Consider the following 13,364-nt stretch of genomic DNA (forward strand, 5'->3'; position numbering starts at 1 on the left):
GGAGCTGGTCACATCAGGGACAGTAGATGGCTTTAAAAAAGGGTTAGATAATTTCCTAGAACAAAAAAATATTAGCTCCTATGTGTAGAAATTTTTCCTTCCCTTTTCCCTTCCCTTGGTTGAACTTGATGGACATGTGTCTTTTTTCAGCCGTACTAACTATGTAACTATGTAACTATGTAACTATGTATGGACTCTCTCCCAGAAAAATGCAGTGGACAGTCCGCAATCCAATGAGGGTGTGGATGGTAATTCTTATCCTTGTAGTTCCACCAAGCTCCTTATCGTCTCTCTCCACATTCAAAGAACTCCTGGTAGGAAAAGGATCTTATGTCTCTAATAGATGGAAAAATGAAGACACATAGTGCAACACCCTCTGAAAAAAGATTGCTCCACGCCAAGTTTAATCCATACTCACAGAAGTAACAAGAAATAAAAGCATCAAGGTAAGTAAAAATCTTTAACATTTCTAAGCGGCACGCCAAACACTCTCACCCGACCCTGGGTTTCGCCCTTCCAGAGGAAGCCGGAAGGGCGAAACCCAGGGTCGGGCGAGAGTGTTTGGCGTGCCGCTTAGAAATTTTAAAGATTTTTACTTACCTTGATGCTTTTATTTCTTGTTACTTCTGTGAGTATGGATTAAACTTGGCGTGGAGCAATCTTTTTTCAGAGGGTGTTGCACTATGTGTCTTCATTTTTCCATCTATTAAAGACATAAGATCCTTTTCCTACCAGGAGTTCTTTGAATGTGGAGAGAGACGATAAGGAGCTTGGTGGAACTACAAGGATAAGAATTACCATCCACACCCTCATTGGATTGCGGACTGTCCACTGCATTTTTCTGGGAGAGAGTCCATACTGAATGATATTGGACTGTTACCAGTGCCGTCTGAGCGGTAAACTTCACTGTACTTTATATAGTTTTGTAATATACATGTATTAGAAAAGCTGATCACATACCTTTCTTATATCAGTGCGATTGCCTCTGTCTAAAAAAAAATGGTATTGCCCATCGATTAGTTCATAGAATAACTGAATGGACTCAAGATGGCGTTAGTCATGTGAGCCATCACCAACACACTGTCTAGGTATATAACAGGTGAATAATAGATTATTGAGAAGCATAAATGATAAAGTATTTTCTACCTACAGCAACATATCATCCTAGAGCAGGGGTCTCAAACTCGGCTGGGTAAGTGGGCCACATATAGAAAAATTGTGAAGTTGACGGGCCGCAATACTTTTAAATTTGATACAATACAAAAAAATTGTTAATCAATTAGTTATTTGAACTATTATAATAATACTACATTACTATAATACTACACTGCTATAATAATACCGCAAGGTTTAAACTTAACAGAAATTTGCGAAATTTCTCCATGTGATTATTTCAACAATCCAGTTTTCCAGCTTGTGTTGCTAAATGTAGTCCGGCAGCTCAGTTGGCAGCGTTTGGCAGACACACAAATGTCAAGATTGGGCAGCCACTTTTTAGATAATGCCAGTGTCCTCTGTAGATACTGCCACACACCCACAGTGCCCTCTGTAGATGCTGCCACAGTGCCCTCTGTAGATACTCTGTAACATCTATGGCCGTGGCCCGTCGTTCTGACTTACCCCTCGACGGCCGTGGCCATGGACATGTGAGTTCCCTGCAGTGTGGTCCCCCTGTGAGGCGACCGGCACTCACTTCCTGGCATCGAGACTGTCTCCCGGAGGGTGCCCGCACGAGCATGGTTTTAAAGGGCCAGTGCGCGCATAATTGCAGGAAGTCTGCAATCAAGCCCAGAATGCTACTGGACTATAAAAAGAGCTCTGCCCTCTTGTTCTTTGCCTGAGCATTGTTTGTTATCCAAAGTTTGTCTTGCAAAAGGTCTCCTAGTGTCTTCCAGTTCCCAAGTGTTCCCTGTTCCTGTATCCTGTATCCCGTGCTATCATGGTCAAGTGCCGTGCTGAGCTGTTGTCGTGTTGCGCTGTATTCCACGCCTGTTTTGCTACTCCACGCCTGACATCTACCTGCTGCCTGGTCCCAGCCGAGCATAGCCTTGTTACCGTCCGAGTTGCCACAGGTACCCTTCCTGGACTATAGACTCTGTACCATACCTGTTTGGCCAGCTGCCATCCCGCTATTCAATATGGCCCTATGGGTCCACACCCCGCATCGTGACAGTACGCTCAGCCCATGGACCCCGTTGGTCAATTCAAGGGAATGTCATCCTCCCAAGCCATGCAGGCGGACCTGCAGGATCTCTGAGCAAGACAGGATCAACTTCTTGTGGCAGTGGACTCCATGGCACAGCAGCTAGGGGCACTAGCTGCTTCCCTTCCTGCTCCTATACAACCTCCTACAACACCTCCTGGCAGTTCCGGTTCAGATCCTCGGTTCTTGCTACCATTACCTTCTCAGTTCCATGGAGACGCAAGTACATGCAGGGGGTTTCTGAACCAATGCCATATCCATTTTACCCTGCACGCCCGAGTATTTCCGTCAGGCGGAACCAAGAGCGCCTTCATTGTGTCTCTACTTGCCGGCAAGGCCCTGGCATGGGCGAACCCAATCTGGGAACGTCAGGGACCTGAGACCCAAGACTTCAAGGGGTTTATGCGGTTATTCTGTACTGTTTTCGAAGAGCCAGGACGTTTCTCGTCGGCAGCCACTGCTATCTTTAACCTTCGCCAGGAGGACACCTCCACGGGCGGCTACACCATCCAGTTCCGGACCCTGGCAGGAGATCTGTCCTGGAACAATGAGGCCATGGTTTATCGCTCGAGATCAAGGACGAACTTGCTGCTCGAGATCTACCACCTGCCTTGGACGACCTGATTCTGCTTGCTACTCGGGTGGACATAATGCTCAGGGAGAGATCTCATGAGGTTCGACAGGAGAGATGACTTCCTAGACTGGCGCCCAACTTCCAGCAACCCCTCTTGCCGCCTTCTACTGCTTTGCCTGAGGTTCCGATGCAGGTGGATCGGCTAAAATTGTCAGTTCAAGAGAAACCGCGCAGGCGCACCTCTGGACTCTGTTTATATTGCGGCCTCGCTGGCCATGTCGTGCGTCTGTGTCCTCAGAAGCCAAAAAACATTGACGCTTAGGCTTGGTTGGAGAGACAACCCTGGGCGCTACTGCATTTAATCGAGAACTCTCCTCCAAACTGTTCATTCCCGTGACCATCATTGCTGGTGAGAAGCCCCATCCAGTCTCTGCCTACCTGGACTCTGGCTCTGCAGCCAATTTCATCTGCCAAGACCTTGTGGATCTTCTTCAGTTGATTACTGTTCTGCTGGAAAGGCCGTTGATCGTTGCCTCTGTAGATGGACTGCCAATGCATGACCAAGTTTTGTCTGTGACCAAGCCATTGAGACTTCAAGTGGGAGCTCTTTACTCTGAGCTCATCTCCCTGTTTGTCCTGCCCAAGGCTGTCAACCCCGTGGTGCTGGGTTTGCTTGGCTCTGTTTGCACGCCCCAGTCCTGGATTGGAACTCTGGAGAGGTTCTCCAGTGGGGTCCCAAGTGTCTTACCACTGTCTGGGTCATATCCATCCACCGCAGTCTCCTCCGCATCAGTCATTGGCAGGGTTGCCTTCTTGTTACTCTATGTTCTCTGATGTCTTCAATAAGAAGGAAGCAGAGACCTTGACGCCACATCGAGCAAATGATTGTCTGATCAACTTGGTTCCTGATTCGTCCCCTCCTCGCGGTAGAGTGTACCATCTCTCCTTGCCTGAGTCCCAGTCTACGTCGGCCTACATTAAGGAGAATCTGGAGAAGGGCTTCATTCGTAAATCCTCATCCCCGGCCGGAGCTGAGTTTTTCTTTGTCAAGATTAAAGATGGATCCCTCCGACCCTGCATTGACAACTGAGGCCTAAACCAGATAACGGTGAAGAATAAGTACCCATTGCATTTGATTTCGGAACTGTTTGATTGCATACGGGGGACAATTTTTTTTTCTAAACTGCACCTGCGGGGGGCCTACAATCTGATCCGGATTCGTCAAGGTGACGAGTGGAAGACTGCATTTAATACATGTGATGGGCACTATGAATAACTAGTTATGCCCTTTCGGCCTGTGTAACGCACCCGCGGTGTTTCAAGAATTTGTCAATGACATTTTTCATGATCTCCTCTATGCCTGTGTTGTGGTGTATCTCGATGACATTTAGATTTTTTTCCCAGATCCAGTAACTCATCAGAGTCATGTCCATCAGGTGTTGCTTCATTTAAGGGAAAATCATCTTTATGCCAAGCTGGAAAAGTGCGTGTTTGAAAAAAAGTCTCTTCCCTTCCCGGGCTATATCATCTCCGATCAGGGTCTCAAGATGGACCCTGAGAAGGTAAAGGCTGTCCTGGAATGGCAATGCCCCCAAGGCTTAAGGGCCATACAACGCTTCCTGGGATTCCCCAACTTCTACCGGCTCTTTATTCCCAACTTCTCGTCTTTGACAGCTCCCATCTCTACCCTCACTAAAAAGAGTATGAATGCCAATGTGTGGACTCGGGTGGTAGAAGCCGTATTTGAATCCTTAAAAATCGCCTTCACGTCAGCCTCTATTCTTCACCACACTGATGTATCCCTATAGTTTTCATTAGAGGTGGACGCTTCCTCTGTTGGTGCTGGTGCACTGTTGTTCCAGAAAGGTTCGAAAGGCAAGACTGTGGTATGTGGCTACTATTCTAAGCTGTTTTCTTCCGCAGAGCGCAACTACTCGATTGGGGATCGGGAGTTACTGGCCATCAAGCTGACTCTGCAGGAGTGGAGACACCTACTGGCAGGCAAAGCCCATCCTATCCTGGATTTCATGAATCACAAGAACCTGACCTATCTACAGAAGGCTCAGCGATTGAGTCCTCGTCAAGCCAGGTGGTCGTTGTTCTTTGCTCGGTTCCGGTTTGAACTCCACTACCGACCTGCCGACAAGAATGTGAGGGCCGATGCGTTGTCTAGGTCATTTGAAACAGAGGATACTGTGGAGTCCCCACAGAATATTATTGATCCTTCTTGCATCTTCTTTGTGAACCCTCTGCAAGTTAGAGACATTCATCCGGGAAGGACTTTTGTACGTCTGGCAGACAGAGGAAGAATCCTTCACTGGGGTCACAGTTCCAAGCTGGCAGGTCACACGGGTGCTCGTAATACCCAAGATCTAATCGCCCGCCAGTTCCGGTGACCCACGCTGCCCAAAGACATCATGGACTTTGTCTCCTCATGTACGGTATACGCAGCAAATAAAGTTGCCCACTCCAGACCAGCTCGTCTGCTCCAACCACTGCCTGTGCCGTTACTCCCTGGCAGCATGTTGCAATGGACTTTGTCACGGATCTGCAAGGTTGCATTGTGATCTGGGTGATGGTGGATCGATTTTCTAAAATGGCTCATTTTGTTCCCTTGACTGGTCTGCCTTCTGCTGCGCGATTGGCCGACCTCTTCATTCAACACATCTTCCGTCTGCACGGCTTGCCTCTGCATATTGTCTCGGATCGAGGGGTCCAGTTCACCTCAAAGTTTTGGAGAGCACTCTGCGGTCTCCTCGGTGTAAAGTTGGACTTCTCTTCGGCCACCAAGAAGGTGGGAGGAAGGACGTTTTATTTGGTGGATTGGAGGGGATTCGGTCCAAAAGAGAGGTCTTGGGAGCCAGAGGAGAACATTGATGCCCCTGTCCTCATGAGGAAGTTTCTCTCCCGCTCTGGTCTCAAGAAGAGGGGGCGTAAGAGGGGGGGGATACTGTAACATCTATGGCCGCGGCCGTCGTTCTGACTGTGAGGTGCTGGCACTCACTTCCTGGTATCGAGACTGTCTCCCGGAAGGCGCGCCCGTGCGTGCACGGTCTTAAAGGGCCAGTGCGCGCATAATGGCAGGAAGTCTGCCATCAAGCCCAGAATGCTACTGGACTATAAAAGGGTTCTGCCCTCTTGTCCTTTGCCTGAGCGTTGTTTGTTATCCAAAGTTTGTCTTGCAAATGGTCTCCTAGTGTCTTCCAGTTCCCAAATGTTCCCTGTTCCTGTATCCTGTATCCCGTGCTATCCTGGTCAAGTGCTGTGCTGAGCTATTATCGTGTTGTGCTGTAATCCATGCCTGTTCTGCTACTCCACGCCTGACGTATACCTGCTGCTTGGTCCCTGCCGAGCCTGCCTTGCTACTGTCCTAGTTGCGACCTTTCTGGACTATAGACTCTGTACTATACCTGTTTGGCCAGCTGCCATACTGCTACGCGGTACGGCCCAGTGGGTCCACACCCCGCATCGTGACAGCTGCCACAGTGCCCTCTGTAGATGCTGCCACAGTGCCCTCTGTAGATGCTGCCACAGTGCCCTCTGTAGATAATGCCACACACAGCCCTTGTAGATAGTGCCACACACACCCCCTGTAGATAGTGCCACCCCTCCCCATTAGACAGCTCTATTGGGGCTCCCTCTAGGAGTGGAATCCCCATATATGAACAGTGATGTCAGGAGCAGAGCTGGAATCCTAGGCAGAGTGCTGGTAGCGGCTCTGCTCTGGGACTCCAGCGCTGGGCAAGCCCCTGACATCGCTGTCCATATATGGACACTGATGTCAGTTGCTTCCCCAGAGTTCCGGAGCAGAGCCTATACTAGTGTTCTGCTCTGGGACACCGGATCTTGAGTTGCCCCTAACATCACATTCCGGTCTAGGAGGATCCCCTGACCTCACTGTGTATGGACAGTGACATCAGGGGCTCCTCCAGCAGAGGAATGCCTGGCCAAAGCGTCGGCAACGCTCTGGCTGGGAAATTCACTCCTAGAGGGAGCCCCAATGGAGCTGTCTACAGGGCGTGTGTGTGGCATTATCTACAAGGGGTGTGTGTGGCACTATCTACAAGGGGTGTGTGTGACATTATCTACAGAGGGCACTGTGGCAGCATCTACAGAGGGCACTGTGGCAGCATCTACAGAGGGCACTGTGGCAGTATCTACAGAGAGCACTGTGGCAGTATCTACAGAGGGCACTGTGGCAGTATCTACAGAGGGCACTGCGGCAGTATCTACAGAGGGCACTGCGGCAGTATCTACAGAGGGCACTGTGGCAGTATCTACTGAGGGCTCTGTGGCACTATCTAAAAAGGGGCTGCCCAATCTTGACATTTGTGTGTCTGCCAAACGCTGCCAACTGAGCTGCCGGACTGCATTTAGCAACACTTCAGCTGGAAAACTGGATTGTTGAAATAAGCACATGGAGAAATCTCGTAAATTTCCGTTAAGTTTAAATCTAGCGGTATTATTATAGTAGTGTAGTATTATAGTAATGTAGTATTATTATAGTAGTTCAAATAACTAATTGATTAACAATAATTTATTATTGTATCAAATTTGAAAGTAATGCGGCCCATTAACTTCACATTTTTTCTATATGTGGCCCACTTACCCGGCCGAGTTTGAGATCCCTGGTCTACAGGGAGGCTGTATGGCACAATCTACAGGGGGGTACTATCTACAAGGGGGAGCTTTGTGTGGGAGCCAGGTGAGGGGACATTATACTGTGTGGGGGCTACTAAGTGGACATTATACTGTGTAGGGGTACTACAGGAGGTAATATAGTGTGTGTGGCACTTAGGGGGCATAATCCTGTGTGGGCACAATTAGAGGACAAAATATTGTGTCCTTGAAGGGGTTATATTATATTATTAAATATTATTGTTATACTGTATGGGGGGCACTATATAGGTCATTATACTGTGGGGAGCATTATACTTTTTATATGGGGCATTTTTTTTATGTTGGGGGGTGGGGCGCCGAAAGATAATTTTGCACAGGGCGGCATCTATCCTTAGGCCGGCCACGGTGATATCTCCTTTGAAAAATGCAGCAATTCAGTTCACTTTTCGCAGCAGGAATTGACATGCTACTGTACTCTGCTGCATATTTTCAATCCACAATACCAGATGGAAGATATGCAGCAATTCCGTTACATGTGGACAAGCCCTAAGAAATGTATGTGTGCATATGAGAATACATGTGTATTAGAAAACTGTATGATTTCCAATTCTACAAATATGTAAAAAAATTATAATAAAAACTGGAGAACCCCTTTAAGTCATATTAAATTGCAAAATTATGTCTTTGTCAAAATACATGACAAACAAAGTCTCTAAAATGCAAAGCAAGGATAAGTTTGCAATCATGATCAGAAAATGTTTTGAGTATCATTTACTTCATGGGCATTGTTAAATTACATAACTACTAAGGGCCTGTTAACATCACCGTTTGGGGTTTCCGTTAATTTATTCAGTCAGAGGAACAGATGAACGGAAAGCCAAACAGCTTCCATTTGCATTACCATTGATTTCAATGATTGGAAAAAAGAGTAGAAAAAAGGACCACACTGGCGCTGCTGTTAATGTAAATTGAAATGAACAATGTTCAAGGTTTAATGTGGAAATAAATAGATAAACAAGCTACGCGTTTCAACGCCGGACCGCCGTCTTTATGAGGCTTAGCCTTATCTGTTCCTCTAATGGAATAGATGAACGGAAAACCGAAACGGAACGAGGCGCTGATGTGAACAGGCCCTAATAATTGCAGTAGAATTATTGTGGTGTGTGTGTGTGTGTGCGTGCGTGTGTGCGTGTGTGTGTGTGTGTGTTATTATGTATGATATGTTTGTTTAACATTACTACTTATTTTATTTACAGTGAAGATCCATGGAGAGCTGCAAAGATGATTAAAGGATACATGCAGCAACATAACATTCCCCAAAGGGAAGTGGTTGATATTACTGGACTGAATCAATCACATCTTTCCCAACATCTCAACAAAGGGACTCCTATGAAAACACAAAAACGTGCTGCTCTATATACCTGGTATGTCAGGAAGCAAAGGGAGATATTAATACGTAAGTATAAGTAAAAAGCCCACACTATTATAGGTTTTTATCAGATATAGTTCCTAATATCTACAGCTATTGTTATGGCCGAACACCTCAGAACATAATATAATGCTGGGATCCCCACTGATCAGCTGTAAACTGTGGGGGAACCTGGCAGCACCAAGTGTTCAATTCCCATGCAGTTACACCATAAAGGAAACAAAGCATTTCACAGTTCTTATTAAAATCTATAGGCTTTCTGTGTAATGCACAGACATACTGGGTCATCCAATGTGAGAGATGCTCTTTGTAACCACTCTGCTATCTGGCTAATAGAATAGGGTCCTTAACAGGTGTACCCCCTCTATTTGACAATTAGCATTCGAAACCAGACAACCCCTTTAGCTGTCCCGCAATGAAATCCGCAGATGTTATGTGTATTGCGTTGCGGATTGGTTTTACGAACAGGATATTTCTTCATTCTGGCTGGACCTATGTGTTTCGAAGTCTATAGCCAGACTGAGAGGGAATGTTTTAAAAGACAGCAGGAAGTACTCTTCACCTGAATACGCAACGGCTAATCCGCTTCAATTTACTGCACATTATAGGCAAAGGCGCAACAGAATCTGCAACGCAGATTATGTGCGCCATTGATGCGGAGAGTGTCTGCAGAAATACGCCACGTCTGGCCATGCCCTAAGTGACGTGCTTGTTTACATGTTAGCGTTTGAATCTGACCAATTATCTGCTCGTGTAAAAGGGCTTTAAGTCTACCTACTCTGTCCCAGGCCTAGAGTATATAGCCCTTTGACTTGGAAATATCCTTTCTTTGACTGAATCTTTAACCTATACAGAGCATTTAGCTGCCTAGCTAACTGTGAATATGTGACAAAAATGTCACTTGGATTCACACTCTATGATTGAGATTTATCAAAACTGGTGAAAAAGAAAGGTGGAGTAGTTGCTCATGGCAACTAATCAGGTTGCTGATTTCATTTTACAAAGGGTCTCTGAGACAAAAGGTGTAATCTGATTAGTTGCTATGGGCAACAACATTTTAATTTGTTTGTGCAAAATTATTCTCATCACATCTAGCAATAAGCACTGCTTAAATGGGTTTCCTGGGATCACCAAAAAACAGGCCAAAGGGGGAAAATGGCAATAAATAATAAAAGAAGCATAACTTACTTGTTAAATCCGCTCCAGTACTGCCACTCCGGTGCTCCCTGCTGGTCCCTGTTTACCGTGCTGCAGCGATGAGGTCATGACGAAACACGACCTCTGCAGCCACCGCCGAGGCCAGTAATTTACTGCAGCAGTCACATGTGTCGATGTGACAATCCCTTTAAAGAGGCTCTGTCACCAGATTCTGAAATCCCTATCTCCTATTGCATGTGATCGGCGCTGCAATGTAGATAACAGTAACGTTTTTCTTTTTTTGAAAAACTTTCATTTTTGGCCAAGTTATGAGCAATTTTATATATATGCAAATGAGCTTTGAAATGGACAACTGGGCGTGTTGTTTTTCGTTTGTCCAACTGGGCGTGTATTGTGTTTTTAACTGGGCGTGTTTACTTGTTTTACTAACTGGGCGTTGTGAATAGAAGTGTATGATGCTGACGAATCAGTGACCAATCAGCATCATGCACTCCTCTCCATTCATTTACACAGCACATAGTGTTCTTACTAGAACGATGTGCAGCCACATACACAAGTGTCCTGATAATGAATACACATGACCTCCAGCCTGGACGTCATGTGTATTCAGAATCCTGACACTTCTGAATCTTTTCTGTGAGATTCCAGCAAGCCACGCGCAATCTCGCGAGATTACGAGGTAAACGAGATTCGTCAGCATCATACACTTCTATTCACAACGCCCAGTTAGTAAAACAAGTAAACAAGCCCAGTTAAAAACACAATACACGCCCAGTTGGACATAGGAGATAGGGATTTGAGAATCTGGTGACAGAGCCTCTTTAACTGAAATTAAGTTGATGTCAAAACTTTGTGTCTTTAGACAAGTTGCTTGTAAACAGAGTATTATTAGGTTATCAGCATGGAATTGAATGACCTCCCGTTGTCAAACTTCAATCGATGCTACACATAAATTGATCTCTCTTGGAATTTCATACTAAATTCACGCTAACCAATTGGCCAAAATATTGATTTTTACCACCAAACCATGCAATCAGACCAATATCAATATTGATCAATATCAATGCATTTCAATCAGATGAATTGACCTTTTATAAATGCTAATTTAGACTTGGTTTGATTTACAAGTGCAAATTTAGCATATTGTACGATTCCAGAGCATCTTTTTTTTAGCTTGGTTTTTGGATTGTTGTGTGGCAATTATTTTGTGCATTTCATTTGCATCACATTTATTACTGGTTAAAAAAAGTCTTAGGGTATGTTCTCACAGGGCGTATACGCTGCGTAAAAGCGCGCAGCGTATCCACCCCGGTCGTCGCAGGGAATTTCCGGATGAAAAACCGCACCAAATTGTGGTGCAGTTTTTCAGCCAGAATGTCCGCTGTGGAAAACTGCACGTAAGTTTCATACTTGGCTGAAGCCATGGCAATGCGTCCTTCTGCCGCCCATCCACAAGGCCTCCTGGGAGGACATTTTATCCTGTGTGACGGCTGCAGCCTGTGATTGGCTGCAGTGGTCACATGGGATGAAACAACATTCCAGAAGGCCGTCCTGGATGAAAAAGCACAGCATTCTGGGTAAGTATAAGATATTTTTTTATTTTTCTGTGTTGCGATTTTTGCGTCGGAATCGCAGTTTTTCTGCTGAAAAAAACCATCTGCTATTTGTTGCGGGTTTTACTTCCCTATTGAATTCAATGGGGAAAAACGGAAACAGAAGAGCAGCGATTACGCAAATACAATTGACATGCTGCGGATTAAAAAAAACGCACCACAGGTCGATTTCTGAGCGCTTTTTTCCTCTTATCATTTACGCAGCATGTGGATGAGATTTGTTGAAACCTTATCCACTCTGCTGCTACTGTATTACGCTGCAGATTTTCCCCAACGAAAAATCTGCAGTATTTACACTACGTTTAAACCCAGTCTCAGAGTAAGACACATTTGTGAAAGCTTTATGTAAGATTTTGGCGAAATTATTTGTGCATCTTACACCAAAATATAGTGGGTCTAAACTAAGACTTATCATTTTCTCCATGCTAAAATCTGCCAAATTTAAAGAGGCTCTGTCACCAGATTTTGCAACCCCTATCTGCTATTGCAGCAGATAGGCGCTGCAATGTAGATTACAGTAACGTTTTTATTTTTAAAAAACGAGCATTTTTGGCCAAGTTATGGCCATTTTTGTATTTATGCAAATGAGGCTTGCAAAAGTACAACTGGGCGTGTTGAAAAGTAAAAGTACAACTGGGCGTGTATTATGTGCGTACATCTGGGCGTGTTTACTACTTTTACTAGCTGGGCGTTCTGATGAGAAGTATCATCCACTGAATCAAAAACATTAAGTATTTGGATAGTTTCTAGCCAGCATTCTATATTAGTTTGGAGGTGAAGGGCCAACTCAGGTTCTAGTATATCTGAAACGATGGGGAACCAGTGGCATTATGTTCTTTTTTTTTTGTTGCTTTTTGGGTGTTTTCGACGGCAAGATTTATTTTCCCCTTTCTTTACAGAATTCAACCAAACAGTCCAGGGTTCTGGAAATATGACAGACAAAAGCAGTCAGGATCAGCTGCTGTTTCTCTTTCCAGAGTTTAACCAACAAACTCAAGTCACAGGGCAGTCTGATGATTCCTGCTCCGAACCTGCCAACAAGAAAATGAGACGTAATCGCTTTAAATGGGGGCCTGCTTCTCAGCATATTCTCTATCAAGCATATGAAAGACAAAAGAACCCCAGCAAAGAAGAAAGAGAGGCTTTGGTTGAAGAGTGTAACAGGTAATGATGAAGCCAAGGCATGTGTCTGTGATATGCTAAATACAGGAAGGCTGTGGAAGAAATCCTTGTGACCAAAGTATTCTATCTCCTTGTTGTTCTAAGCATAACTCAGTTAACAGAAGGAGTTTACTTAATTAAATATAATAAAATTTATGATGGATCCATCTTCAGTTTTTTAACAAAAATATACTGATAAAAAAAAATCTAGCCTACAGGTAGGGCTGCGCGATTATGACCTAAATCAAAATCATGATTAATTGAACACCTAACCTCGATTACGAATAATGAGCCATTATTAAGGCCACATCCCTTTTTGCATGCCACGCCCTCTATTTGGTATGCTACGCCATCTAATTATTATATATCCCCTGGGTCTGCTGTAAACTACTGTATATAATATACCCCGTGACACTGCCCCACACAGTATAATGCCCCTCATAACTGCCCTCCACATAGTGTAAATACCTCATAACTGCTTTCCACACAGTATAATGCCCCCATAGCTGCCTTTACACAGTATAATGCCCCCATAACTGCCCTCCACACAGTATAATGCTTCTATAACTGCTCTCCACACAGTATAATACCCCCTATAGCTTCCCT

The 13,364-nt window shown here is 45.1% G+C and overlaps 1 protein-coding gene across 2 annotated transcripts in view; it reads left to right on the forward strand.

Annotated features, from left to right (window-relative positions):
* HNF1B (HNF1 homeobox B) overlaps nucleotides 1-13,364 on the forward strand; it is a 67,672-nt gene that overhangs the window by 12,711 nt on the left and 41,597 nt on the right. The window contains exons 2-3 of one of the 2 annotated variants that reach the window (XM_075850604.1): nucleotides 8,654-8,853; nucleotides 12,497-12,761. In XM_075850604.1, the coding sequence (XP_075706719.1) occupies nucleotides 8,654-8,853; nucleotides 12,497-12,761 (465 nt within the window). The remainder of the gene's footprint in view (nucleotides 1-8,653; nucleotides 8,854-12,496; nucleotides 12,762-13,364) is intronic. The other variant, XM_075850603.1, reaches the window with a different exon arrangement.

Source organism: Rhinoderma darwinii, chromosome 2, assembly GCF_050947455.1.
Source record: "Rhinoderma darwinii isolate aRhiDar2 chromosome 2, aRhiDar2.hap1, whole genome shotgun sequence".
NCBI lineage: Eukaryota > Metazoa > Chordata > Amphibia > Anura > Rhinodermatidae > Rhinoderma > Rhinoderma darwinii.